Source organism: Recurvomyces mirabilis (genome assembly GCF_035927965.1).
Source record: "Recurvomyces mirabilis strain CCFEE 5264 chromosome Unknown scaffold_50, whole genome shotgun sequence".
Taxonomy (NCBI): Eukaryota; Fungi; Ascomycota; class Dothideomycetes; order Mycosphaerellales; family Teratosphaeriaceae; genus Recurvomyces; species Recurvomyces mirabilis.
In genome coordinates, this window is record NW_027041984.1 from 6866 (window position 1) to 29701 (window position 22836).

The following is a 22836-nucleotide window of genomic DNA, read 5'->3' on the forward strand; positions in this document are numbered from 1 at the left end:
CTAGTATAGGCGTACTTAGTATAGTACTTAGTATAGTTAACGACTATAGTTAGGGAGTAGTTAGTAAGTAGTTAGTATATAGTCTACGCCCTATAAATAGTTAATAGCCTCTATACTAAACTACCTTACTATCTAAAATCGATATTATATATTTAAATATCTATTATATATTATATCTATATATATATAGTACTATACCGCTATAATATATAATTACGTGCTTCTCTCTTTTATATACTAATTTAATAACCTAAATCCAATTTAGGGCCCTAAATTATATTCGGTTTAAATACTTAGGGCCCTAAATTCGAAAACGGTTCCCTAAATATTAAACCCCAAACCAAACCGAACCCAAACTTTGCTGGGGCCCCAACCCAATGGAGGGGCCTAGCAGGGACTATGGTATCGAGCTCACGGCAGTACCCAAGTCGCGGTACGCATAGCACAAATCCCCAGAACATGAGTAGCGCGTTGACCAATCGAACGCAGTGCCCCGACCTATAGCACACCCACCAATTTCTGGGACGGTTTAAGCAACGACAATGAGTTCCTCATCAACCGCGACAACAAGAAAGGCTTGAATGCCGATGATGTCTCCCTCCGACCTGTCTCGCTTGCACCAACGTCACAGAGCAACAGAGAGAGGAGGAAGAAGTTACAAGGATGGAGGTTTGGTGTCACTTGCGCAGCCTGGACCGCTTTTAGCGTCTTGTTGCTTAACCTCATCCTCACCATAGTCGCCATCTCGAAGTTTGGGTCAAACGGCGGAGTGGGCACGGCATACGAGGGTAGTTGTGAGGTCGTGAATAGCTGGACGACCTGGCTGCATATTCTGATCAACGCCTTGAGCTCGATCTTGCTGAGTGCCTCGAACTACACCATGCAATGTCTTTGCTCTCCGACGCGGAAGGAGATTGATGAAGCACATGCCAAAGGCGATTGGTTGGATATTGGCGTGGCGTCAGTGAGGAACATTTGGCGGATTCGCTGGACGAGACGGCTATTGTGGTGGGGTTTGGCGTTGTCAAGTATCCCGATACATCTGCTCTACAACTCTGCAATCTTCAAAAGTCTGGGTACGAACGAGTACACCGCGGCTGTTGTCAACACGGACTTCCTCGACGGCGGCGCATTCAACAACAGGTACAACGAATGGCCCAATCACTACAATTCGACAATCTCTTCCGACGCTTACAGCCAACTGCAAAGCATGCAGAGTTCCTTCCAAAACAACCTGCACAACAGCTCTGCCGTGGCCAACCTGAGCAACAGCGATTGTATCGCGGCGTATGGTACGTCATTTGTCGCCGCGTACAACCATGTTTTGATTATCACAAGCGAGCGAAGGAATACTACGAATGATACAGTGTTCTGGGAGCAACAAACGGAGTACGACCCACAGAGTGGCGGGTATCCTAGCTACTTCTGGATCTGCAACGACCTCTCGGTAAGCTCATACCAGGAATCATGCGACATACCCACCGCGAGAAAGAATGCTACGAACTGGACTGTTAATGGTGCCAAAATTGAATACTGTCTTGCCGCAATCACTCCACCTCATTGCAAGCTGCAGTTCAGTGTACAAATCCTCGTCACGGTGATTCTTATGAACGCCGCGAAGAGTCTTTGCATGTTCATGACACTTTACAGGCAAAGGGAGTCAACGTTGGTCACTATTGGAGACGCAGTAAGCAGTTTCCTTGAACGGCCAGACGAGCTGACCAAAGGTCGTTGCTTGATGGCCAAGGTCGATGTCGAGGAGGGACCGTTACGCTGGCGTCTGCGTACCCATAAGCAGGAGTCTTTAGACACTAATGCCGTGATACGACGATTCTTTGGTCAAGCTCCTCCGGAACCTCCCAACCTCAAGCCTCCCGCGGTCACCTACTACGCACCACTCAGACGCCGATGGTTCGCTGGTGCAAGTATCAAACGATGGGTTATCACCATGGGACTTTGCTTAGTCGCCTTGATCACAGGTGCCAGCTTACTTGGAGCTGGAGCGTCTAACATCGGGCAGTACTTGGGCACAGGCTCCTCGGTCTTTGACCTTGGCTTTGGCGCCGTTGACTCACGAGCCCTGCTCAGTGTTGGACTGCCTCAGGACGGAGCCGGCGGTCTTGTCACGGCCGTTTTGCTTGCAAACTTGCCTCAAGCTGTCGTCAGCTTCTTGTATCTCACCTACAACGGCTTGTTGACATCGATGTTGTTATGCCATGAGTATAGCAAATACGCCATGGATGGTCGACGGAAACCACTCCGTGTGACGACGTCACATGGCCAACAGCGCTCCACCTATTACCTCAACTTGCCGTATACGTACAGTATACCACTGTTGATAGCGTCGGGCACGCTACATTGGTTGATCAGTCAAAGCATCTTCTTGGCACGATTAAACGTATACGGAGGTCAGGGGAGCGACCAGGCAGAGTACTCGGAGATTGGGTAAGCGAGAGATGCCATCCCGCAGCGAGCGTTGGTCGAATGATATGCTAAGTCGTCCTTCCAGGTACTCGTGTCTACCGATTCTGCTGGTGATTATGCTTGGAATTGCCATGTTGCTTTTCGCCATGGGCATGGGATACAGGAAGTTCGCAAGCTCCGTACCAGTTGCAGGGTCCTGCAGTGTCGCATTGGCGGCCGCAGCTCATCGTCCCCAATACGACGACGACGCTGCATATTTACCTGTTCGATGGGGGGAGGTGCTGAGCGAGGGTAGTCATGATATCGGCCACTGTTGTTTCACCAGTGAGTCCGTTACAGACCTCATACCTGGAAAGATGTATGCTGGCGTGAGAGATACATACGACAGCGAGGAGAAGTTGCGCCATAGACCTAGAGTTTTACAGTAGTGTTAATGAGACCATTAGATCTGTTCGCAGTAATAGTAGCACAAGACATTGTTAGCTGCCGATGTATGCTCGAGGATCGTTGTAATGATACTAGATAGGTTTGGAGCTCTCCTCATCCTGCTGGCGCCGACTTCGGAGCTCGACCCTCACAGCTGCAACAGTATGCATTGAGAGAAACATCAAGGAAAAAGATACGTGTGCTGTATCTGGGTCAAATCCAACAGCACGAACGACTGAAAGCATGGCAACTAGCAATAAAGATCACTGGTCGGCAGAAAAGTACCAAAACGCAGCCGGCTTCGTCCCCAAACTAACATCAACCGTGGTCTCCTACCTCGACGTCCAACCCACGGACCGAGTCCTCGACATAGGCTGTGGCGATGGCCCTTTGACCGCCCAAATCGCCGCCGCCGCCTCATCCGGTCAAGTCTTAGGTCTAGATGCTTCACCTTCGTTCATCCAGTCCGCGCAGAAGAACCACGCGAGCAAGAATTGCACTTTCAAGTTACAGGATTGCACGAAGTTACAGGACTGTCCCGAGGCTGTCGACGGGAGCTGGGATAAGGTGTTTAGTAATGCTGCTTTGCACTGGATCTTACGAAACCCGGAGACGAGGGTAGGGGTGTTTGAGAATGCCCATAAGGCGCTGAAGAAGGGTGGTAGACTTATTTTTGAACAGGGTGGGGCGGGAAATGTTGCTGAAGTCCATGCGGCGTTTACGGCGGCACTGATACATGCGGGTTTGTCGGTCCAGCAAGCACGAGAAGCTTGTCCTTGGTTTTTTCCTGGTCCGGACTGGATGACCAAGACGTTGACGGATATCGGGTTTGAGGTCGAGAAGTGCGAGCTGGAGTATAGACCTACGAAGTGTAATCCTGACAACGCAGATGGGAGTGGTGGTGTGATGGGGTGGTTGAGATTGATGGGCGCAAAGTTCTTGGAGGCGGTGGAGGAGGGAAAGAGAGAAGCAGTGTTGAGGGAGGTCAGTGATATCGTCGAGTCGATCGTTACGAGAGAAGAGGACGGGTCGAAGTGGTTGGGATATACTAGATTGAGAGCGGTTGCGCGCAAGAAGTGAAGTGGTTGTCCCTCCTAGCTGCTTCAAACTGCTTGTACTATATTGTGTAACTTTGCCTTGACTAATGCAGGCGTACTGCGTAAGCTCTTCATCTGAGGCTTGATGAACTTTCGGTGTGTCGAGATTGTGCATGATTTTTGCATCTGCCGTAAGTGCGACCGTCGTAGCGTCCAGCTCGGAGGTACGACGTGGCTTAAATCGGTGATACTTATTGGTTCTCCAGGTTGACACAGAACGATGTGCAAACACCATGCTCAGCTAGCACTCTTCATCAACCCACAAGCCGAACAAGTCCACCACTTATGCTCATGCCAGGACCCACACCTCGCACAGTTCCATCCAAGACTCTGGTCCTGAGCAGCTCTCGGAACCGTCCAGCGAGGAGTGCTCGTCGCAGCACTTCTATTCGTATGGCTCACACCATCACCACTTCTGGAAACGGTCGTGACTGCAGAAGCCGGAAGAGCTCCTTGTGGCCGCTCACTACCGCATGCGTCGCAAGCCAGAAATTGCATCGGATTAATACAGGTGCAGGTATCGCATGTCCATTCATCTGGGTTGAAGGGCTCGGATATGTCGATCGCGACGGGTGACCGCAAGGTCTGTTGACGTGGTGGTATGTCTCGCACTGCCGCTAAGGGAGCTCGAGTTGGCCGTGATACAGGTCTGTTAGTAATGTCTCGCACAGCTGGTTCGGCCACGTCGTCGTCATCGTCTTCGATCTTGATTACGAATGCCTCGTGAGAAGCTCTCGTGGCTGACCTGGCAGAGCGCACTGAAGAGGCCGGTGTGTCCGCGATTTCGTTCAGCGATATTGGCCGAGCCGGATGCACAGGCGATAGTGGCGACACAGGTGACATGCCATGAGTTGGACCGAGATCATGCTGCTCGGATGCCAGACTTGCCTCCATGGCCCACTTGAGCTGCTCTTCCTCACTGGGTTGCTGTGGACTGACTGGCGATGGCTTGGCCTTGCTAGGATCGTACAGTCCATTCTTCGGGTCCCAAGCAAGCCCGCCTCCTGTGGGAGCAGTAGAAAAGGTGCCGTTCCTAATGTTGCGCTCTTCTTCCTGCTCCATCAGTTCGAACAGCGCTTGCGCTATCGCTCGATTATTGGCATCGTCTTCTTCAGCCTTTGTTTTGAATGTGCTGTTGGCAGATTGATCAGCAAGCGCCGTAGCATCCTGTCGCCCTGACGCGCAACCCCTGTCAACCGTGTTCCGCCGCAAGACGGAGCTGGCGATCACAGACCGTACGTCGCCACCATGTGCATGCAGTGGAGTCCCACCCAGCCGTTGGCCAGACCCTTTGCTGAGCGTGCCGCGTGACTGTCGTTTCTCTGCGCTTGCTCTGGCGAGTTGGCGCATCTCATGCGGTGGCGGTATGCCATGCCGGCCGACACCTCCCACTTTGTGACCTTCTGACAGGAAGCCTTCACCTGTATAGCCTTTGCGAATGAGAGTCTCGTGCTCGTCGCGTAGTTCATCCCACAATCGATGGAAATTACTGTCGTGCTCGCCCCATACGTTGTGCGACAATTCGTGAAGCATCGTATCGACGACTTGCTCAATTGGCAGAAACAGATCAGGATTGTTGTGATAGCGCAGACGTATGCAGATCTTGTACCCTCGATTGATATTGAGGCCTAGTAGATTCTGTTCGGCAGGCAGGAATTCGGCCAGGATTTGCACCTTCCAACCTCGTTTCCGCATGATGGGCTTGACAAGTGACGCGACTTGGCGCAACATCTTGAGGGCAGCATCACCGCGTTGAAGTCCTTGAAGGTGCTCGTAACTGTTGAAGAGTGCTTCTGTCTCCCTGAACTCTGATGCATATGACCGTTGCACGCCACTTGGGCCGCCCTTAGCAGACGTTCGATTGCGTCCAGTATACGAGGGTTCGACCATTGTGCACTATGCTGGGATGTGGTCAATGGAGTGGCAAGATGGGATGGTCCTGTCAGAGTGTGCACTTTATGCAGGGGAAGGAGCCAAGGAGCGCTTTCCCAGTACGGGAGAGACAGAGTTCTTTACCTGCTATAACAGCATCGCTTTCGAGGTCCAGGGTTGCCGTTGTCAGGCGACGTGGTGTATGTCTGGTGGGTTAGTGCTTCAAAGTCAGCAATAATACAGAGAGTGATAGGACTGTCTTGTCTCAGGTGGTGTACAGTAGGAGATGTTGTTGGTGTGGCGTTTTGCAGCGCAGCCACGTAGGATGTTTGTGCCTGGAATAGAAGATTTTGGAAACGCTCTAGCAGATGCTCTTACCAAGCAACACAACTCGGATTAATATTACAGTCAGCAGACGGACCACCTGCTCGTGACTTTGACATCGCTGTGAATGCGACGACTATCAAAGATGACCACGAAGCCACCCCGTCAATCGAGACTGTTGGCGCTCGATGACTTGATGAGGCTCTGCCAGTACTCTACCACCGTATTCTCTGCTCGTAAACCTCGGATGTGGTACGGGAGCTAGGGCTAGAACTACCGAAGGCGCGCGATCGGGCGTCATCGCTGATGTGCATCTCCAAAGTGTTTGGATTTCGACACCATCTGCTTTGTGAGGAAAGAAGAGCGAGCGATTTGGCAATGCAAATGCGCAGCCCTCGAGTCGCAGCGATGCGCGCAGTGCGAGGCCTCCATACAGATCCACAAGCAAACGTACAGCCCATCACAAGATCGTGCTGTCCATCCCTCTCTTTTTTGTGTGCACCGTTGAACCTTAATCATCACTGGGTCGAGAAGCCGAAGCGACATCAATCCGCGCTTTGTTCGACTGCTCACAAACATGAGCGGTGGGGGGTAATGTAGAGTGTCTCATTGTTGATCTCGTGATATTCTGTGGACTTGTGCCCAACTTCCTTCAGGACCACCCTTACACACTCCGGCCCCATTTCACACACCTTGCATAGCCGGCTGCACTGGACTGATGAGCGCAGAAATTCAGATACGGAGATCAGGGCGGTGGCCTTCGCGATAGCGGAAGCAGGAGGAAGAGCACCGTCAACATGGAGGATCCTGTAGGGATGTCGAGGGGTAGGGTTTCATTCGAAGATTTCGCCACGGCAAAGAGGATAGGTGAGAGAACACAAGATGAGCTCGAAGCCGACGATTACTTTTCTGCCGACGGGCGCAATGGCAGTGTACAAAGTGGTATATCCCCTACCTGGGGTGGACTGTCTATCAAGATACCGCCATCCCAGATGAAGACGGATATGGCCTTCACTGCCTTGCAATATTTGCCCATGCCAGTCTTAGTTCTGTCCAGCGCCAAGACTGTTGTCCTGGCTAATGAGGCCATGGGTCGCCTGTTCGGGGTTGAGATCAATGCGTTGAGCGAGGAGGCTGCGGACGAGGAGACTGAAGTGGAAAGCTTGGCGCGCACTGCTACTATGGAAATCAGGAGTGCGACAGACGTGCTATACGGGACTACGTTGGCACAGCTCGGGGTGGATATGCTACAGAACGGTAATGCTGTCTTTATGGCATGGGAGGATACTCTCGAATCCATTGTCGACGATGCCTCGAGGGCACAGACCAGTAGTACTCAACTCAACACCCATCACAAGCGTAAAGGCAGGGACAGGGAGCCTCTCGAACGTAGACGACCCTCGTCGCGAGCCTCATCCACACGTATGAGTCAGTCTGGCGCGTCTCGGACTGAAGTACACGACGCCATCATCGACGTCGTCTTCTCTACTGATCGCGATCCCACCACTGGCTTGCCACAGACAAGCCGACACGATGTTTCGTGTCACGTGCAGGCTACCATGATAGTGTCTGTGTGGGCGACCGAGGACGAGCAATATTTTACTCTTACATTCACCGCTGCGCATACGGAACAGCCACAGCTAAACGCACCCAGGACAACTTCTCGTACTGTCGCCAGAACGCCTACCTCGTTCACAGCACAATCTATCGCATCAGGCTTGGATTCAAACTCGAGCTCCGGCTCTTCTGGCCAACGGAAGTCGCAAAGCACAAGCACTACTCCCACTACACACTCAGCGCTCGCCAGTCCGCACTCGAAGCCGCTTCTGGATTACCCGCCTCGAGGACCGCCTTCGAAGACCACCTCAGCGTCTGCTCCGTCAGTCTTCAGCAAGACCAACAGGCTGAAAGACGCCATTCTCAACTCCATGTCCATACCAGCGTATGCGCTATGGAAAGACGAAAGCTTTGGTCTACCTAACAAAGCAGCCATCAAGCTGATATACCCGTGGCTAGAAGATGGCCAATTTGACAGCAATGAGCAAGCGCGCGACTTTCTGTCCAGATACGTGCTTTACAAAGAGGACTTTTCGGATGAGATACCACTTGAGGACTTCCCTATCATGAAGCTTATGCGAGAGCAGCAGAGCTTTGAGCATTATCGAGTTGGCATGTACAGTGCTAAAGACGGCAGCCGTCTACTATTCGATGTCTCTGGGCAAGCCATGCTAGATGAGAAAGGCGAGTTTCTGGGTGGTCTGGTTCTTTTCCATGATGTCACGGAGTTCACAACGACCATAAAACGACAGCAGAAAGTGAATGAAGAACAGTTTGAGGATATTTGTAATATGATACCTCAGATGATCTGGCGTACGGATGAGGAAGGGAACCACGATTATTACAGCGACCGGTGGTACTCATATACTGGATTGACAGAGGAGCAGAGCCATGGCCTGGGTTGGCTGAATGCTTTCCATCCTGATGATCTGGAAGTGGCGAAGCCGCGGTGGGCGCATAGTCTGGCTACTGGAGACGAGTATCGGACTGAATACCGCTGCATGAGTGCGCAAGGAGAATGGCGGTGGATGTTGGGCCGTGCTGTCCCGATGAGGGACGAGGAGGGCAAGATCGTGAAGTGGTTCGGCACGTGCACCGATATTGACGAGCAAGTTATCATGCGCGAGCAAGCTCATCAGATGCGAGAGAGTCTGGAACGGGTTATCGAGCACGCACGGATCACACTATGGGCTGTCAATACCGAGACCAAGCTCACTTTGTATGAAGGCCGGTCGATGTACGAGCCTGCCGCTGGTGTGCCCAAGACGCATTTCCACGGGATGGATCTAAAGGATATCTTCATTGAGCAAGGGCGGCAGAATGAAATGGCACCGTACATGGCTGCCATTGACGACGTCATGCATGGTCGTGTCCCTGATCGCACGATCGAAGTTCCGATTGCATCGACCGATACATGGTTCAACACGCGGTTGTTCCCGCTAATAAAGAATGAGCGGAAAGGTGATCTCCAAGGCGAGGCGTTCATTGACGGCGTGGTCGGCGTCAGTCTGGACGTCACAGATATGAAGCAAGCTCACGAAGCACTCAAGGAGCGAGACCAGGAGAACTCCAGGCTGATGGCGCAGAGCGTGGCGGCGAAGGAGGCGAGTAAGATGAAGAGTCAGTTCTTGGCAAATATGTCTCATGAGATTCGTACGCCTATTGCTGGTGTTATTGGAATGTCTGAGCTGCTACTGGATGATGAGGGTGGTGGGTTGACAAAGGAGCAGCGAGAGTGTGCTGAGAATATCCAGCGTAGTGCCAATGGGCTGCTTACGGTGATCAACGACATCCTGGATTTCTCAAAAGTCGAAAGCGGACGGCTTGATATCGAAGAAGTGCAGTTCGACTTGGCTGTGGTCATTAGAGATGTCAACAAGATGTTGAGCTTCGCTGCAGAACGCAAGGGTCTGCAGTATATTGCGGACATACAAGAGATGACTTCGTGGAAAGTCATGGGCGATCCTGGGCGGCTACGGCAGGTCATGACGAATCTGCTCACGAACTCGATCAAGTTCACTTCTGAGGGCAGCGTTACCATGCGTGTGAGAGTGCAAAAGGAAACGGATGACGCGGTCGAAGTACATTTCACGGTCTGTGATACAGGCATAGGCATTGAGGAGGAGGTTAGGAAGCGACTCTTCAAGCCTTTCTCACAAGCAGACAGCTCGACCGCAAGACGATTCGGCGGTACCGGGTTAGGTCTCACCATCAGCAAAAACCTGGTGGAGCTGATGCAAGGTAAGATCAACCTAGAGTCGAGACTTGGTGTTGGCACGACCGCAACGTTCTGGATTCGGTTCAATAAAACACCGTATCAAAGTGGTGGACCAGTTCCTCTGGGCTCGATACCCGATCGGCTGGCATCCGAGGTCTCTGTCTCGCGCCCTGCCTCCGAGACTGGACCACCTACGCCGACTACACCTGGTAAGTCATTGGGTCGACGTGATGGCTCGACATCTGCCTACATGAGCGGCTTGTCTCCTTGGCCAGTAGATGAGCCCTTACCAGAATTGAACGCCCAGGACCGCAAGAATTGTCAGGTCTTGGTCGTGGAGGACAACCCCATCAATCAGCAAATTGCTCTCAAGACTGTGGCTAAGCTTGGCTTTCCCGTCAAGGCTGTCTGGAATGGAGCAGAATGCCTCCAGTATCTTCAAGAGCCTGCATCCGCCGAGTATCCACGGCCCGACATTATCCTTATGGACGTTCAAATGCCCATCTTGGATGGGTACAGAGCGACGTACACGATCCGCAATGGGCATCATTTCGTGGCACAGCCTGCGATACGTAACACGCCAATCATAGCAATGACAGCATCTGCGATCCAAGGAGATCGGGAGAAATGTCAGATCGCTGGCATGGATGACTACCTCGCCAAGCCGGTCAAGAAGCCGAACCTGGAGCGCATGCTCGTGAAGTGGGCCATAGAAGGCAAGCGAAAACGAGCCGAAGCTGCTGCTTCGAATGTAATGGGACCGGGCGATCCGAAGATCAAACGTCCCACGCCCAACAGGAACAAATCGTCTTTCATGTCCGAAGGCTCGACGGTATCACCACAGGACCAGCTGACTTCCGAGCTAGATCGACTGGAAACATACCACCGCAATGCTCTTGCGCGATCCTCGGAAGCACCGGACGATATTGCCATCCGGCGGCAGAAAGCAGAAGAGAAAGCCATTACGTTACGAGATGACGTTTTGCTCGAGGCTGGCGAGGATCCAAAGACCAAGACTGGGAAGTCTCATGGTGGGTCTGATACTGGCCATCCTTTGACGACCGAGAATATGGAAAAGTTTGGTGGTAGAGCTGCTCCCGTAGCTTCGCTGAGGCGCGACGAGTCTGGCGATACGGATATGGATAGTCTTGCTGCTACGGCGGGTGAGCATCGAAGCCATCTCACCACGCCTGCGCCTTCGGTATCTAGAGGACCGGGTGAGATGAATCGAAGGACGGGCTAAGTGCTTATTGTACGATAGATGAGTAATGAATGGAATTAATGCTACTGGTCTGGCTCAATGTAGGTTGTCGAGTGGCTGGAATGTAGGCTCTCATGCAAGGCATTGGACGACCTCACTACCACTTCATCGTTCCTTGAGACCATGTCGAGTTCTCTTGAGGATATGCCACGATGTATGTCAAACAGCTCACCAACAAGCCGCCCGCTTTCTACGCCGTGGCGCTTGTTGTGACCTTGGCGCCGTTATATTTTGGTTCGTACCAATATCGCATCCGTCATCCCTACGGCGGCGGAATGGGTGGTAGCTTTCTCACCTTCATCCAGGACTGGCTGGACAGAGATCTCATCCAGCCGTTTGATCCTTCGCCAATCGCAGCACACTGTAAACGGTCAACATGGCGATCAGATCTGATATTCAATCTCGAAGGCGGCCCACGAGGTGATGTGGCAGAACTACGAAGCAGTGTCCTCGACTTCATCTTCTATGCTATCGAGGCTAGCGCATCGATCGTCCTCCCGTACGCTGAGGAGCGAGCGGGTTTCAATGAGGAAGGAAAGGCTGTCGAGTTGCCGGACTTTGGGATGTTGTTCGATCGGACATGGTTTTTGGAAGCTATTGGACAAGCTTGCCCGCAGATGACGGTTTATACGCCAGGAGCGGAGATGGAGGATATGGTGTCGCTACCGAGAACGTATACGCCATACAGTCGCAGAATAGATATTGGCAAGGGCAATACAAAGGACGATTTTTTGCACGACCTAGATGCTTGGCTCAAGGAGGGCGTCAACACAACGAGTGGAGGACGGGCGACATTGGTCAGCTTGGAGCGAAGTCTATGGTCAGTGGATACTCGAGCACACCGAGCAACTTCAGGCGCAACTTTGGTCAGCTCTTGCGTAGCAACGAGGATGTCCGCAGACTTGCTGCTACGGTCGTAAAAGCAAGCGCTGCGATGTATCCGTGGCTCAAGATCAACGCGAGAGAGGTCATACCTTCGCAGGCATTTGTCGGTGCATATCTACACACCTTCGACTACGATGCCGAGAGCTCGAAGAACGGTGAAGCATATTCAGGATTCTCGGCGCAGGCCGATGCTCTGCTCGCATATGCCGCACAACACAATTCTCATGTCGTTTACACGGCCTCCGAGAATGTCACAGAGTTGGCCAGGCTCAAGCAGAAAGCTGCATACCTATCTCCGCCAATCATTGCCATCACCAAGTTCAGTGTCCTCACGGACAGCGACGTCAACACGCTGAAAAGCTTGACTCCGCGACAACAGAAGCTGGTCGACTACGAAGTGCTGAGGAGGAGCAGCGTGTTTGTAGGACCAATCTGGAGTCCCATGAGCTATGCAATAGCTTTGGCTAGGAATGAGTGGTGGAGTGGCCAGGGCAGAGTCAATGATCCGTGGTATGTGACACATGCTGAAACCGGCATTGCGTTTGATGACGGCATGAGTCGGGTGCTCGGTCGTGATGGGTTGATCGAGCAGCGAGTGGTGCGGGCAATATGGCCTTGAGCGTGGTGGATGGAGCCTACTGCTTTTGTGAAACGCTTGCTGCGTGGAAAGGGTCTTGATGTGTATGCCTCTCCAAGCAGTGCTTTCTAGTTCAATCATGTCAGTGTCCTTCATGCCCCTGTCTCCCTGTTACGTTTCTGAAGGTTATTATGTTTGTGTCGGTTATTGTGTTGTTCGATGTACGGCATATGTATATTAGAATTTCGTCGATCGCTACAAAACGTACATTCACCAATCATTGTGTTGTCGTCGTGTGCTCATGCTCCTTCTTCTTATCCATACCAAGGGCATGTTTAGCCTTGTCCACAATATTGCTCTGCTCGCCGCCCTGCGCATGGCTGTGTCCACCATATTTGTCTTTGTGCACGTTACCGCCTCCACCTCGACCGGTGTGGAAGTTCTCATGCCCTTCTGCCGTCCTCATGGAGGGCTCAGTCACTACATCCTGAGAATGTGCGACAGGTGTGCCGGTTCTTGGAGACTCGATCATGTTGCCAGCTCCGCCGCGCCCTGCGCTGTACTCGCCTCGGGACGACTCTCCCAGTACACCTTCGCGCGTGATACCTCCGTCGACATACTGAGTCGTGTCCTCGCCAATGTTCCCGGCGCCTGGCAAGCTGTGATCAGCCTCCATGTCGGTCATCTCAGTGCGGTTACGACTCACCACCACGGCCGGTAGAGTGGAGTTGCTCAGGCATGTTCGAAGCTGTGAAGCTGCGAGTGAATGCCTGGTCTCGATGCTTGCTTCGAGTGCTAATGGTAAATGTGATCTGAGGAACGTGAAAGATACCTACAGCAAAGCCAAAAATCTATGGCAGTCGCAAGATGACGCAGAGAAGGCTCGTAAGGCCGCAGGATCTCACATAATCCGCCCTGGCATCATCTAGCTCAACGAACACGCTCACCTGCTAGTGTCGACCAAGCAATACTCGAACAGCCTGTCGAGCTCGCAATAGGATGCTTTGCTTGTTTATCAAGGAAGGTGATGTCGGCCAAGGACGCCGGTGAACAGAGTTCACCATTCATCTCTAAGCCCGATAAGCTCTACCCGAGAGCCGATTGGCTGACAGACTCGTGGTTTGGCAATACAACTTCACATGAGTCTGGTCGAAGGAGATACAAGAACTCAGTACTCAGTGCAGCATTGTTTGTGGCGTCAAAACGAGATCCAAGGTGGAAATGGAGCATTACGCAATGAGAAGACTGATGGCAGCGACCTGCACCATAAACCCGCGGCAATCACGGGAGCTTGATGTCCTCCATGGACATTGATATTCCTTCATCGACCAACGGGAGCAGCAATGAGACATTACCATCGGGAGCAGCATGGAGACAGAACCCGAAGCTTGAAACGCAGTCGGGCTAGATGTACCATGGCTTTGCTGACACCAAGCCGACACATCGGCAAATACCACCACGAACTATTCTGGAATTGCTCGGTATACAGACTCGAGAGAGTGTGACCTGCTCTAGGTCCTGATGTACCTAGGTTCGCTCCAGATCAGTAGTATTCATCCACCCCGGAATCCTCGACCTCCTGCTTGAGAATCTTGACGCCTGCCACTGGGGCAACACTAACGACTTTGCCGTTTAGAGACTATGCCTCTCGGATTTTCTCCCAGTACTGTTAACACACGAAAAGCCCATGTGAGCTCCTCCTCGGTAGGTGCCACCCCGTTCTGGACCGTTTTGATTTGGGCCGGTCGTAGACATTACTTGCCTGTGGAGCATAGGTTCCGGCCTGCCAGGACTTGTGTTTTGAGGACCGCTCGTCCTTCAACTGACTCAAATGCTGTACATGCCATGTCGATGATGGAGGGTATTTCAAATGCGTGAGCATGTGCTATTACGGTCGACTGAGCATGCGAGGGCTCCAGATCACTCTCTGTCGGGGACTGAGTACATTACGCCCGTACTCTTCGGTGGTGAAGATCAAGCCGGAGAGATATAGTCACCCTGGCGGACCTCCTTGATTTTGACGATGCTTTGTGTCGACTCCATCAATGGCAATCAGCCGGAACGGTGTTATTTCGAGTGTGGCCGATGACCTCGTTCACGAATTGCATGTCCGCATCGCGGTGAACTTCTGGTAGGACGGCTATTGCCAGCTTCCAGGTCGTTAGCTGGTGGGCAAAACTTCAGCACACCACTCGGTCCCGGACCAGTGACCGTACCCACCAATTCAATCAGCTTGGCGAGGTAGTGTGGTATTATCACACCGTTGATGCGAACAACTCTCTCACCAGCGCCCGGAGATCTGGGCCTATCCAAATAGTCCCTTAGCGCTTGGCTTTCTGGTCCTCTGCGACAGAGATTTTCATTTCAAACATCGCACAATCAACTTGGAGACTGAGCACTTCTGCCCCATTTTCTGATAAGAGGCAGGAACAAGTTGATCAGCTAATGTAATAGAATCATCGAATCTTCGTCCTCTTACTGTAAAGTGGAGCTCGCCCCTGGATCCATGCTTGAGAACAAGCTGTCGACAGTGGACTCGAGTCGAGATCGCATGTGTCCTTACTACTGCGGCTTGTGGGCTCCTCAAGTCCTGGGAGACATGTCATGCATTTCGTGAGGTGCTCGATGCTATCCGTCAGGTCCTCAAACTCCCGAAAGCCTCCAATTAGAGGGTGACCGACGTTGCTGATGACCTCCCTAAGCGAAATCTGTACGAAGGGGAAGGAAGGAATGTGAGACCGAGCCTGAGAAAGTGTTCAGTCCATTGATGTTATGAACTCGATTTTGGCTGGCATCATGTTCTACCCTAGCCGTTGCCTTTCGCAGTCGTAGCTATTCGTCGCTGCAATCATCCACCGCTATGGGCCGGCGCTGGATTGACCGCTGGGCAAAAGGCAATTGACTGATCGCCACACACAGTGTAAGATCACCGAGAATCATGGTCTGCACTCCATACAGTTCACAACCAATCTAGCCACCTAGGTCTAAGAATTTGCAGCAAGACACGCCATGAACTGTATGCCATTATGTAGCGAGCATGCCAACGGGCTACGCTGGCGGAGAGGAAGATACGTGTTAGAATTCCAACAGCTTCTAAGGCCTGCTCGATGCATTCAAACACTGAACTAAGTCTGCAGCATACCGACCAAGGCAAACACACTTACGTACATCAGCAGCAGCAAGCTCCACGTCGCAGCTATGGCGACCCACTCCTTTGCATGCTCAAACGTTCTCTGATCCGAGGGCATGCCGCTCAAAACCGCCATTTGCTCTTCTTGAGGTGAGATGCCACCACCTAGCCAGGAGCCTGGACAATCCGGTGCCTTCGAATCTAAGACCGTGAGTACGCTGAACACATCATCGCCAAGAAATAAGCCGGAACGCCTTGATGCTCGAGCTGGACCGCAATCCATCATTCGCGTACTTCAGTTAAAAGAGACTGGAAACAAGTTAAATAACAGGCAAAGCAGAGCGAGATATGCTTTACTGCTAATGGCAGATCCAGATATCTGGCCAGTGAGACCTCGCAATGGCCCGCTCCCGCGCCCCATCGCGCGTTCCGAGACGCTTATATTGCACGATCTCCGGGCCTCACATCGCTACTTCGAACCGCGGTGAACCATGGTCCGCCTGGCTGTTATTCCACTTGGTGATAGACTTCTGAACGGCATGTATCGGCCAGTAGTTACACATTGCTGGGCCACGTCGATTATGCACTAATATCGTCGGTCATGGCACCAACAATCAAGCCACTCTAAAAGCTATTGCTACAATTATGTGGATCCTCAACAACGACCTCCGTTGGAGAAGCAAGCTAAGATCAGCAGCATTAAGTTTTCGTATCCTTATACAGGTCTTTGCATACGATGATCGGCCTGTTTTATGCCTCACGATCCACCCTCTAGTACATATGTGCAGCATGGTCATCGACTCCCTGCATGAAGTGCTCTCATATCAGCGTCGCATGGTAGAATGCTGACTGGCTTTCGAGGCTCCTTTAGCCGCTGGTTCACGCATATTTCAATTCAATGGCCTCGAAGCATGCCATCTTTGCCTGCTTGGACGATACGAGGTGGACATTCACGACCCACGTTATGCTGGCGATGGACGCTAACAGGTCATCGATCAAGAACGGTGAGATATCATCATAAACTGCTCTTTCTCCTCCCGTGGGCTGTATCGTAGCATTGAACAGTAATAATCTCTCATGACACCTGCATCGTACATCCTTCTTGCTGGAACCTCACACTAGACAATTATACAAGATGACCATAAGATATTCCGAGGACGATAAGGACAGCACGATCGACCGCGCCTCTTTCAAGTCGACTCCAGATCACGACCTGACAGAGGCACCTGCTGTTGGCTCAAAGCAGGAAGAGGAGATTGAGAGTCAGACTGCTGGGGTTCAAAAAGACACTTCTGAGACGAATTGGGCGGCATTATCACAGATCGTTGTTGCCTTCTTCCTCACTTTCAATACGTGGGCGGTACTCAATACTTATGGCGCCTACCAGACCTACTATGTCAGTACGGACATCTTAAGACGTACGAATAGCCAGATTTCTTGGATCGGTTCGCTACAAGGCTTCCTCATTCTTGGGACGTTGATCATTACGGGTCCCTTGTTCGACAGAGGCTATGCTCGTGCTCTCACATGCGGCGGCCTGCTCCTCGATGTCTTTGGCATGATGATGACGAGTATTGCAACAGACTACTGGCAGCTCATGTTGTGCCAAGGCGTATGCGTAGGTTTGGGCCATGGTTGTCTCTTCATCGTTGCTGTTGGCCAGCTGGCCTTGACGTTCAAACGACATCGTTGGATGGCACTCGGTCTAGCACAGAGCGGAGGAAGTATTGGTTAGACTGAGGTAGCTTGAGTTGACATGTGATTTGGCTGACATTGTATATAGGCGCCATCATTTATAGCGAGATCTTTCGCACAATGCAGCCATCCGTCAGCGCTGGCTGGGCGACAAGAACTGTTGCTTTCATCATGCTGGGTACCTTTGACCATCTCAGCGGTTTTGCTTCGACCACACAAGCTACCCAAGCCACGAAAGATGTTCGACGCTGACGCTTTCCGCAATGCACCATTCAATGTCTTCGCCGTGGCATCGTTCACGGGTTTCCTTGGCTTGTACATACCATTCTTCTACATCCAAGGTACATCTTGTCTCCTTACGGAGCTGATCGTCGTGTTCGACACCATATCAATTGCTAATCGATTGCACCACAGAATACGCCCTGGCACATGGCATGAAAACGATGCCCGACCTCGCCTCATCCACTCTCGCTATCCTCAACGCTGGAAGTGTAATCGGCCGTATCGTCCCAGGCTTCATTGCCGATGAGATAGGGCTGCTGAATACCTACTTGACCTGCACCTTCGGCGCCGCCCTTTGCGGCTTCATCTGGATCGCATGCAAGAGTATCGGCGGTATAGTGGTCTTTACCATCTTCTATGGATTCTTCTCTGGCTGCGCCGCTGCCCTGCAACCTGCTGTCCTTGCATCTCTGGCGCCACAGCCAAACATCGTTGGAACTTGGGTCGGCATGGGCAGTCTGTTCTCGTCGACAGGGCTGTTGCTGGGTAGTCCGCTGGGTGGATTGATCTATGACCATTCAGGATGGACAAGCTTGCAATTATGGTGTGCTTGCCTGGTTGTGGCATGCACTGTAGCGACAGCCGCCACGAGAGTACTGCGGTCAGGGACCGGAATCATGACGAAAGTGTAGAATTACATGCAAGTGGTTACGCCTGCCACGAACCCTCGCATTCGTCGGCCTCGACTGCCTAGCGCCATCTTTACCGTGTATATTCCTGCTCCGCCATACGATGGCCTAGCAGTCGGCCTTACCAATCGCCTCGAATCGGTAACTTCGAGATCTAGCTGGCGAGCGCAAGTATAAGCATCTGCTGGCTGTATTTCGGACGCTATCGGGTCGTTCCTTCCGCCCTGTCTTGAGACCATGAGATGGTCCTTCCGGGCGAGCGCTTCCATATGCCCTCGATGCGCGTCATGCATTCCCCCGTGGAAGGCTTCATTCGGGGGATGCGCGGCCGAAAATACTTCGTGCTCTCTGTCAAATCGATCGACCATTCTGCAGGATACCGGAATTATCTTTGGCATGCTGGCGTGGCTGCTACCTTGGATGATGTCGTCCACGTCACTCTGCAAGATGAAGTGGCTCCCTCCACCACATAGCCATCCGCCTGGGATCTGATACCAGCGTAGCCGTGCGGGACAGGTTTAGTCCGACATGCGCAAGATCTGCTGAACGCGAGACTCGTACTGCTGCAAGGCTACAGAACCTTGCGCAGCAGCTTGTTGGTATGGTGCGCTGCTTCCGTATGCCGTTTGCTGCTGCATGCTTGTGGTTGTCGTTGTTGTCACAGACTGTGGACCAGCCGAGGAAAGGGTTGGGACGGGAGGTGGTGGTGTCTTGAGATGGCCGGAGGTCCGTGGTGCCTGTGCACAGGCTACCGGCGGGTTCTGGGTCGAAGCTGCATGTGCTGTAGGCCGGTAATACTGTAACGGCGCATACTGAACTTGTGGCTGTATCTACACAGGCTGCGTCGGGTCCTGACTGCTCTTCGCCCAACAAAGACCACTTTGTTTGAAGCTCTGCTGGACTCGCGGCTGCTGGTCGGAGGGAAACGCTTGCATGGGAGCTATAGCTTGCTGTGTCTGCTCTGGTAATATAGCACCAGGCATCTGTAGCTGTTGGTCAAACGGCGGACTGTCCATGTAGTCGAAAGGGGCATTCTGTGCCTGTCCCTGATCAAAGCCAAGAGGCAAGTCAGGGATCTATGGTGAATGCCGTGGGAGGGTGGATCTTGAGAGAAGCGCTCCGATGCCCGGGCTAGAATATAGAATGCGCAAGTATGCAAAGTATAGACTTAGTAAGGTGTGTGTGTGTGTGTGTGCGTGCGAGACAGTAAGACACGGATAGAAGCGTACCCTCGCCTTATTGCTAAATCTATACCACAGAGTCAATGAAGTATATAGGGCCATTGAAATGCTCTAGCGACTCAGAAGAAGCAGGGAGAACACGACCGCGCGATGTGCACAAAAATCAATGTGCAGGCTCGGTAGTGACTGCAGAGCACAACCAATTTCAGCAAATCTTGAGTCATATCTCGCTGTGGTCCAGCAATGGTGGCTTGTTGCATCATGCATGCTTGCACTGATATTAGTCCCACCATTGTCTCGACCTGCAGCCGTGGTCCAAATAAGCTATAGAGCTGAGTGTGCAGACGGCCGGCAGGGTCACTGTGCTTCCAAAAATCACCAAGGCAAGCCAGCTCGTAGACGGGACAGAGATCGATGAAGGCACTGGTGTACAAGTGGAGGGTTTCTCAGGAAAGAAAAGAGCAACCCCGTGACGAGACATGGGTGGGCCTTGTTATCCAAGGATCTGCAATCTGCCATGGTGACTGACAGCTAGTAGCTTGGCAGTATGAGGATCATGGCAAGAGATCATGGTTGAAGCTCAGGTCGCGTCAAGATCAAGGCACGAGATGGTCATTATAGTGAAAATGTTGCCAGTAGCCAGCCATTAAGAGGAGCGAGCAGCTACCAGTACGTGGCAGAGTATCCAAGTAGGAGTCGATACCAAGGGCACAGTGCGTGTTGTTTCCAAAAGGGGAGAGCGAGGAACAGTGGATGGGTCAACACTCGATCTGATGGACGTAGGGGGTCGACGGGGTGGCGCGTGTTGGTTGTTGAAGCACAAGTCGCGTGAACTCCACGAGCGCGCCCAAGAATGCTTGGCATGACGAAAGCAGCCAAGCCATGCCCAATCCAGACATCCCTAAACTCCACTTTCCTCCGATCCATCCATCACATGTGAATCTCACTCCTCATACATTGTCACACCATTCATGGCCCAATAACACCCCACCATTCTCATCAACCCTCTCCATCCACGATGCCCGCCGACTCCACCCGCCCCCCCTGCGGCTCAGCCAAAACCACCCACGCCTACAACACCCCGCTCCACATCCTCGCCCTCCTCCTAATCCTCACTCTCAGCACCCTTGCCTGCTCCTTTCCCCTCCTCGCCCGACGCTTCCCCTCCCTGCCCATCCCCTCCTACACCCTCTTCCTGTCCCGGCACTTCGGTACAGGGGTCCTGCTCGCCACGGCATTCGTGCATCTATTACCGACGGCGTATACGAGCTTGACGGATCCATGTCTGCCGCGGTTTTGGAACGAGGTGTATCCTGCAATGAGTGGGTTTGTGGCTATGGTTTCTGTCATGGTTGTTGTGGGGATTGAGATGGTGTTTGCGAGTAAAGGGGCCAGGCATAGTCATGGGGGGATGGATTTTGGGGAGTTGAGGGGGAGTGGTGAGGGGCAGCAGAAGGGTAGGAGGCCGGAGGTGGGGAGGAGGTCGAGTAGTTTTAGGAGGTTTCAGCAAGGCTCTTTGGGGCAGCGGCAGCAGCAGCAGCAGCAGGAAAGGTACGAGGACTATGACGAGAGGGAGAATGTGGCGTTGCGGGAGCAGAGGAGCCCTCGAGATTTGGAGGCTCTAAATAAACCACTACCACCTGAACCTCCTTCTGAGGATGAAGATTCGGATCTCGACCTCGATAGTTACGATCCCATGGCGAACGAGGACCGACAACCTCTCACCAGCGCCAATGGCTCAGCATCGAAACAAAAGCGCCCCTCCATCGCCAACGGCCGACCAAACCACCCCTTCCGCTCCGTCTCCTTCGCCGACTCACCCACCTTCGCCCCCTCACCATCCCCACTCACATCCACCGCAGCCGAACAACGCGCGATCCTGCAATGTCTCCTCCTCGAAGCCGGCATCCTCTTCCACTCCGTCTTCATCGGCATGGCCCTGTCCGTCTCCACCGGCCCCGCCTTTCTCGTCCTCCTCGTCGCCATATCCTTCCATCAGACTTTCGAGGGTCTCGCCTTGGGATCACGGATAGCGGCTATCAGCTCCTTCTCCACTTCCAGTCCGAAACCCTGGCTCATGTCGGTCATGTATGGTGTTACGACGCCCATTGGGCAGGCGATTGGGTTGGCGGTGCATACGCTTTATGATCCGGCGAGTCAGTTTGGGTTGTTGATGGTGGGGATCGTGAATGCGATTAGTTCGGGACTCCTCTTGTATGCGGGACTCGTGCAGCTACTGGCGGAAGACTTCTTGTCCGATCAGAGTTATCATGATTTGCATGGTCGGAGGAGACTAGAAGCTTGTGGTGCCGTGATCTGCGGGAGCATGTTGATGGCGTTCGTGGGTGCTTTTGCGTAAGGATGCAGCGATAGCCGTACAAGCAGTCTCCATCCCTCCAATACCTTCTCGACCACGACCCGTGCATGTCCTGCTTGTTTCCTTTCTTCTTCAATTCGGCCGTCTCTTCACAAACTCCTCCAAATCACTCTTCGTCGCCACCCCCAACACAAACCTCCGCGCCGGATCAGTCACAACCGCAAAATCCTGCTTCGTCCCCGTATCCCCGCCCTCGAAAAACTTCTCCAGTTCCTCCAATCCCGTCTCTAGCGTAATGAGTCTATACTTCTTCCCCTTCCGCTTGAACCGCACCATCGCTTTCTCCACCGTGTCTTCTTCCCGCACTTGGCGTGTTTCGAGCAGTTTTCGGAGGTGGGGGGTGCTGATGTAGCCGAGCAGGGATTTGTCTTCGGGGTGGAGGACGGTGAGGTGGGTGTAGTCGCGTTCGAAGGCTGACATTAGGGCGGAGGCTATGGGCGCGTGGGGGGAGGTGGAGAGGGCCGGGGGTGGGTCGAGGTCTTCTACTGTTGCCTGAGGAGGAGGATTATCAGTACGGTTCGATTGGCGTGGAGAGGGTCGGGACATACACCACGGTATTTGTCCGCCCATGGATTTGGGGTCGCTGTTGCTAGCAGTTCTCCATTGCCGACTGGTCCATTCTGAGTTGCCATTGCGAGTGGTTTCGTCCTGATGAGGAAGCCACGAGACGTAAAAGACTTATTGTGAGTGAACTTGAGTGCTGGCAAAACATTAAACCAGCCTTGGCGTGCATGTGATTGTGATTGTGATTGTGCAAGCCTTTGCGTCATTACTGGTCCGAGCTCTCAGCCCATATCTCCGACGACCTGCTTCTCTGTCGATCGCATGCATGGGGCTGACAGGCGAGGGAGAGAGAGGAGGAGAAGGACGACCGAAAGAGTGACGGCCATTGCATCGTTTC

At 52.7% G+C, this 22836-nt stretch overlaps 10 protein-coding genes across 10 annotated transcripts; 7 read left to right on the plus strand and 3 right to left on the minus strand.

Annotated features, from left to right (window-relative positions):
- Nucleotides 1-377: 377 nt before the first annotated feature.
- LTS14_010756 (uncharacterized protein) lies at nucleotides 378-2449 on the plus strand (the record flags this gene model as incomplete). Its single annotated transcript, XM_064843432.1, has 2 exons — nucleotides 378-433; nucleotides 490-2449. 2 exons carry the CDS (start codon nucleotides 378-380, stop codon nucleotides 2447-2449), a joined length of 2016 nt encoding a protein of 671 aa, XP_064688955.1.
- Nucleotides 2450-3093: 644 nt separating this feature from the next.
- LTS14_010757 (uncharacterized protein) lies at nucleotides 3094-3930 on the plus strand (the record flags this gene model as incomplete). Its single annotated transcript, XM_064843433.1, has 1 exon — nucleotides 3094-3930. The coding sequence occupies one exon, from the start codon at nucleotides 3094-3096 to the stop codon at nucleotides 3928-3930; it is 837 nt and encodes a 278-aa protein (XP_064688956.1).
- Nucleotides 3931-4479: 549 nt separating this feature from the next.
- LTS14_010758 (uncharacterized protein) lies at nucleotides 4480-5837 on the minus strand (the record flags this gene model as incomplete). Its single annotated transcript, XM_064843434.1, has 2 exons — nucleotides 4480-4596; nucleotides 4617-5837. The coding sequence occupies 2 exons, from the start codon at nucleotides 5835-5837 to the stop codon at nucleotides 4480-4482; spliced, it is 1338 nt and encodes a 445-aa protein (XP_064688957.1).
- A 1103-nt stretch (nucleotides 5838-6940) lies between these two features.
- Nucleotides 6941-11161, plus strand: LTS14_010759 (uncharacterized protein; the record flags this gene model as incomplete). Its single annotated transcript, XM_064843435.1, has 1 exon — nucleotides 6941-11161. One exon carries the CDS (start codon nucleotides 6941-6943, stop codon nucleotides 11159-11161), a length of 4221 nt encoding a protein of 1406 aa, XP_064688958.1.
- A 170-nt stretch (nucleotides 11162-11331) lies between these two features.
- On the plus strand, nucleotides 11332-12683 carry LTS14_010760 (uncharacterized protein; the record flags this gene model as incomplete). The annotated part of the gene is made up of 2 exons (XM_064843436.1): nucleotides 11332-11999; nucleotides 12062-12683. The coding sequence occupies 2 exons, from the start codon at nucleotides 11332-11334 to the stop codon at nucleotides 12681-12683; spliced, it is 1290 nt and encodes a 429-aa protein (XP_064688959.1).
- A 235-nt stretch (nucleotides 12684-12918) lies between these two features.
- On the minus strand, nucleotides 12919-13381 carry LTS14_010761 (uncharacterized protein; the record flags this gene model as incomplete). The annotated part of the gene is made up of 2 exons (XM_064843437.1): nucleotides 12919-13292; nucleotides 13348-13381. 2 exons carry the CDS (start codon nucleotides 13379-13381, stop codon nucleotides 12919-12921), a joined length of 408 nt encoding a protein of 135 aa, XP_064688960.1.
- A 3525-nt stretch (nucleotides 13382-16906) lies between these two features.
- Nucleotides 16907-17506, plus strand: LTS14_010762 (uncharacterized protein; the record flags this gene model as incomplete). Its single annotated transcript, XM_064843438.1, has 1 exon — nucleotides 16907-17506. One exon carries the CDS (start codon nucleotides 16907-16909, stop codon nucleotides 17504-17506), a length of 600 nt encoding a protein of 199 aa, XP_064688961.1.
- Nucleotides 17507-17704: 198 nt separating this feature from the next.
- LTS14_010763 (uncharacterized protein) lies at nucleotides 17705-18380 on the plus strand (the record flags this gene model as incomplete). The annotated part of the gene is made up of 2 exons (XM_064843439.1): nucleotides 17705-17807; nucleotides 17881-18380. The coding sequence occupies 2 exons, from the start codon at nucleotides 17705-17707 to the stop codon at nucleotides 18378-18380; spliced, it is 603 nt and encodes a 200-aa protein (XP_064688962.1).
- A 2196-nt stretch (nucleotides 18381-20576) lies between these two features.
- Nucleotides 20577-21917, plus strand: LTS14_010764 (uncharacterized protein; the record flags this gene model as incomplete). Its single annotated transcript, XM_064843440.1, has 1 exon — nucleotides 20577-21917. The coding sequence occupies one exon, from the start codon at nucleotides 20577-20579 to the stop codon at nucleotides 21915-21917; it is 1341 nt and encodes a 446-aa protein (XP_064688963.1).
- A 90-nt stretch (nucleotides 21918-22007) lies between these two features.
- On the minus strand, nucleotides 22008-22567 carry LTS14_010765 (uncharacterized protein; the record flags this gene model as incomplete). The annotated part of the gene is made up of 2 exons (XM_064843441.1): nucleotides 22008-22427; nucleotides 22484-22567. 2 exons carry the CDS (start codon nucleotides 22565-22567, stop codon nucleotides 22008-22010), a joined length of 504 nt encoding a protein of 167 aa, XP_064688964.1.
- Nucleotides 22568-22836: the final 269 nt, after the last annotated feature.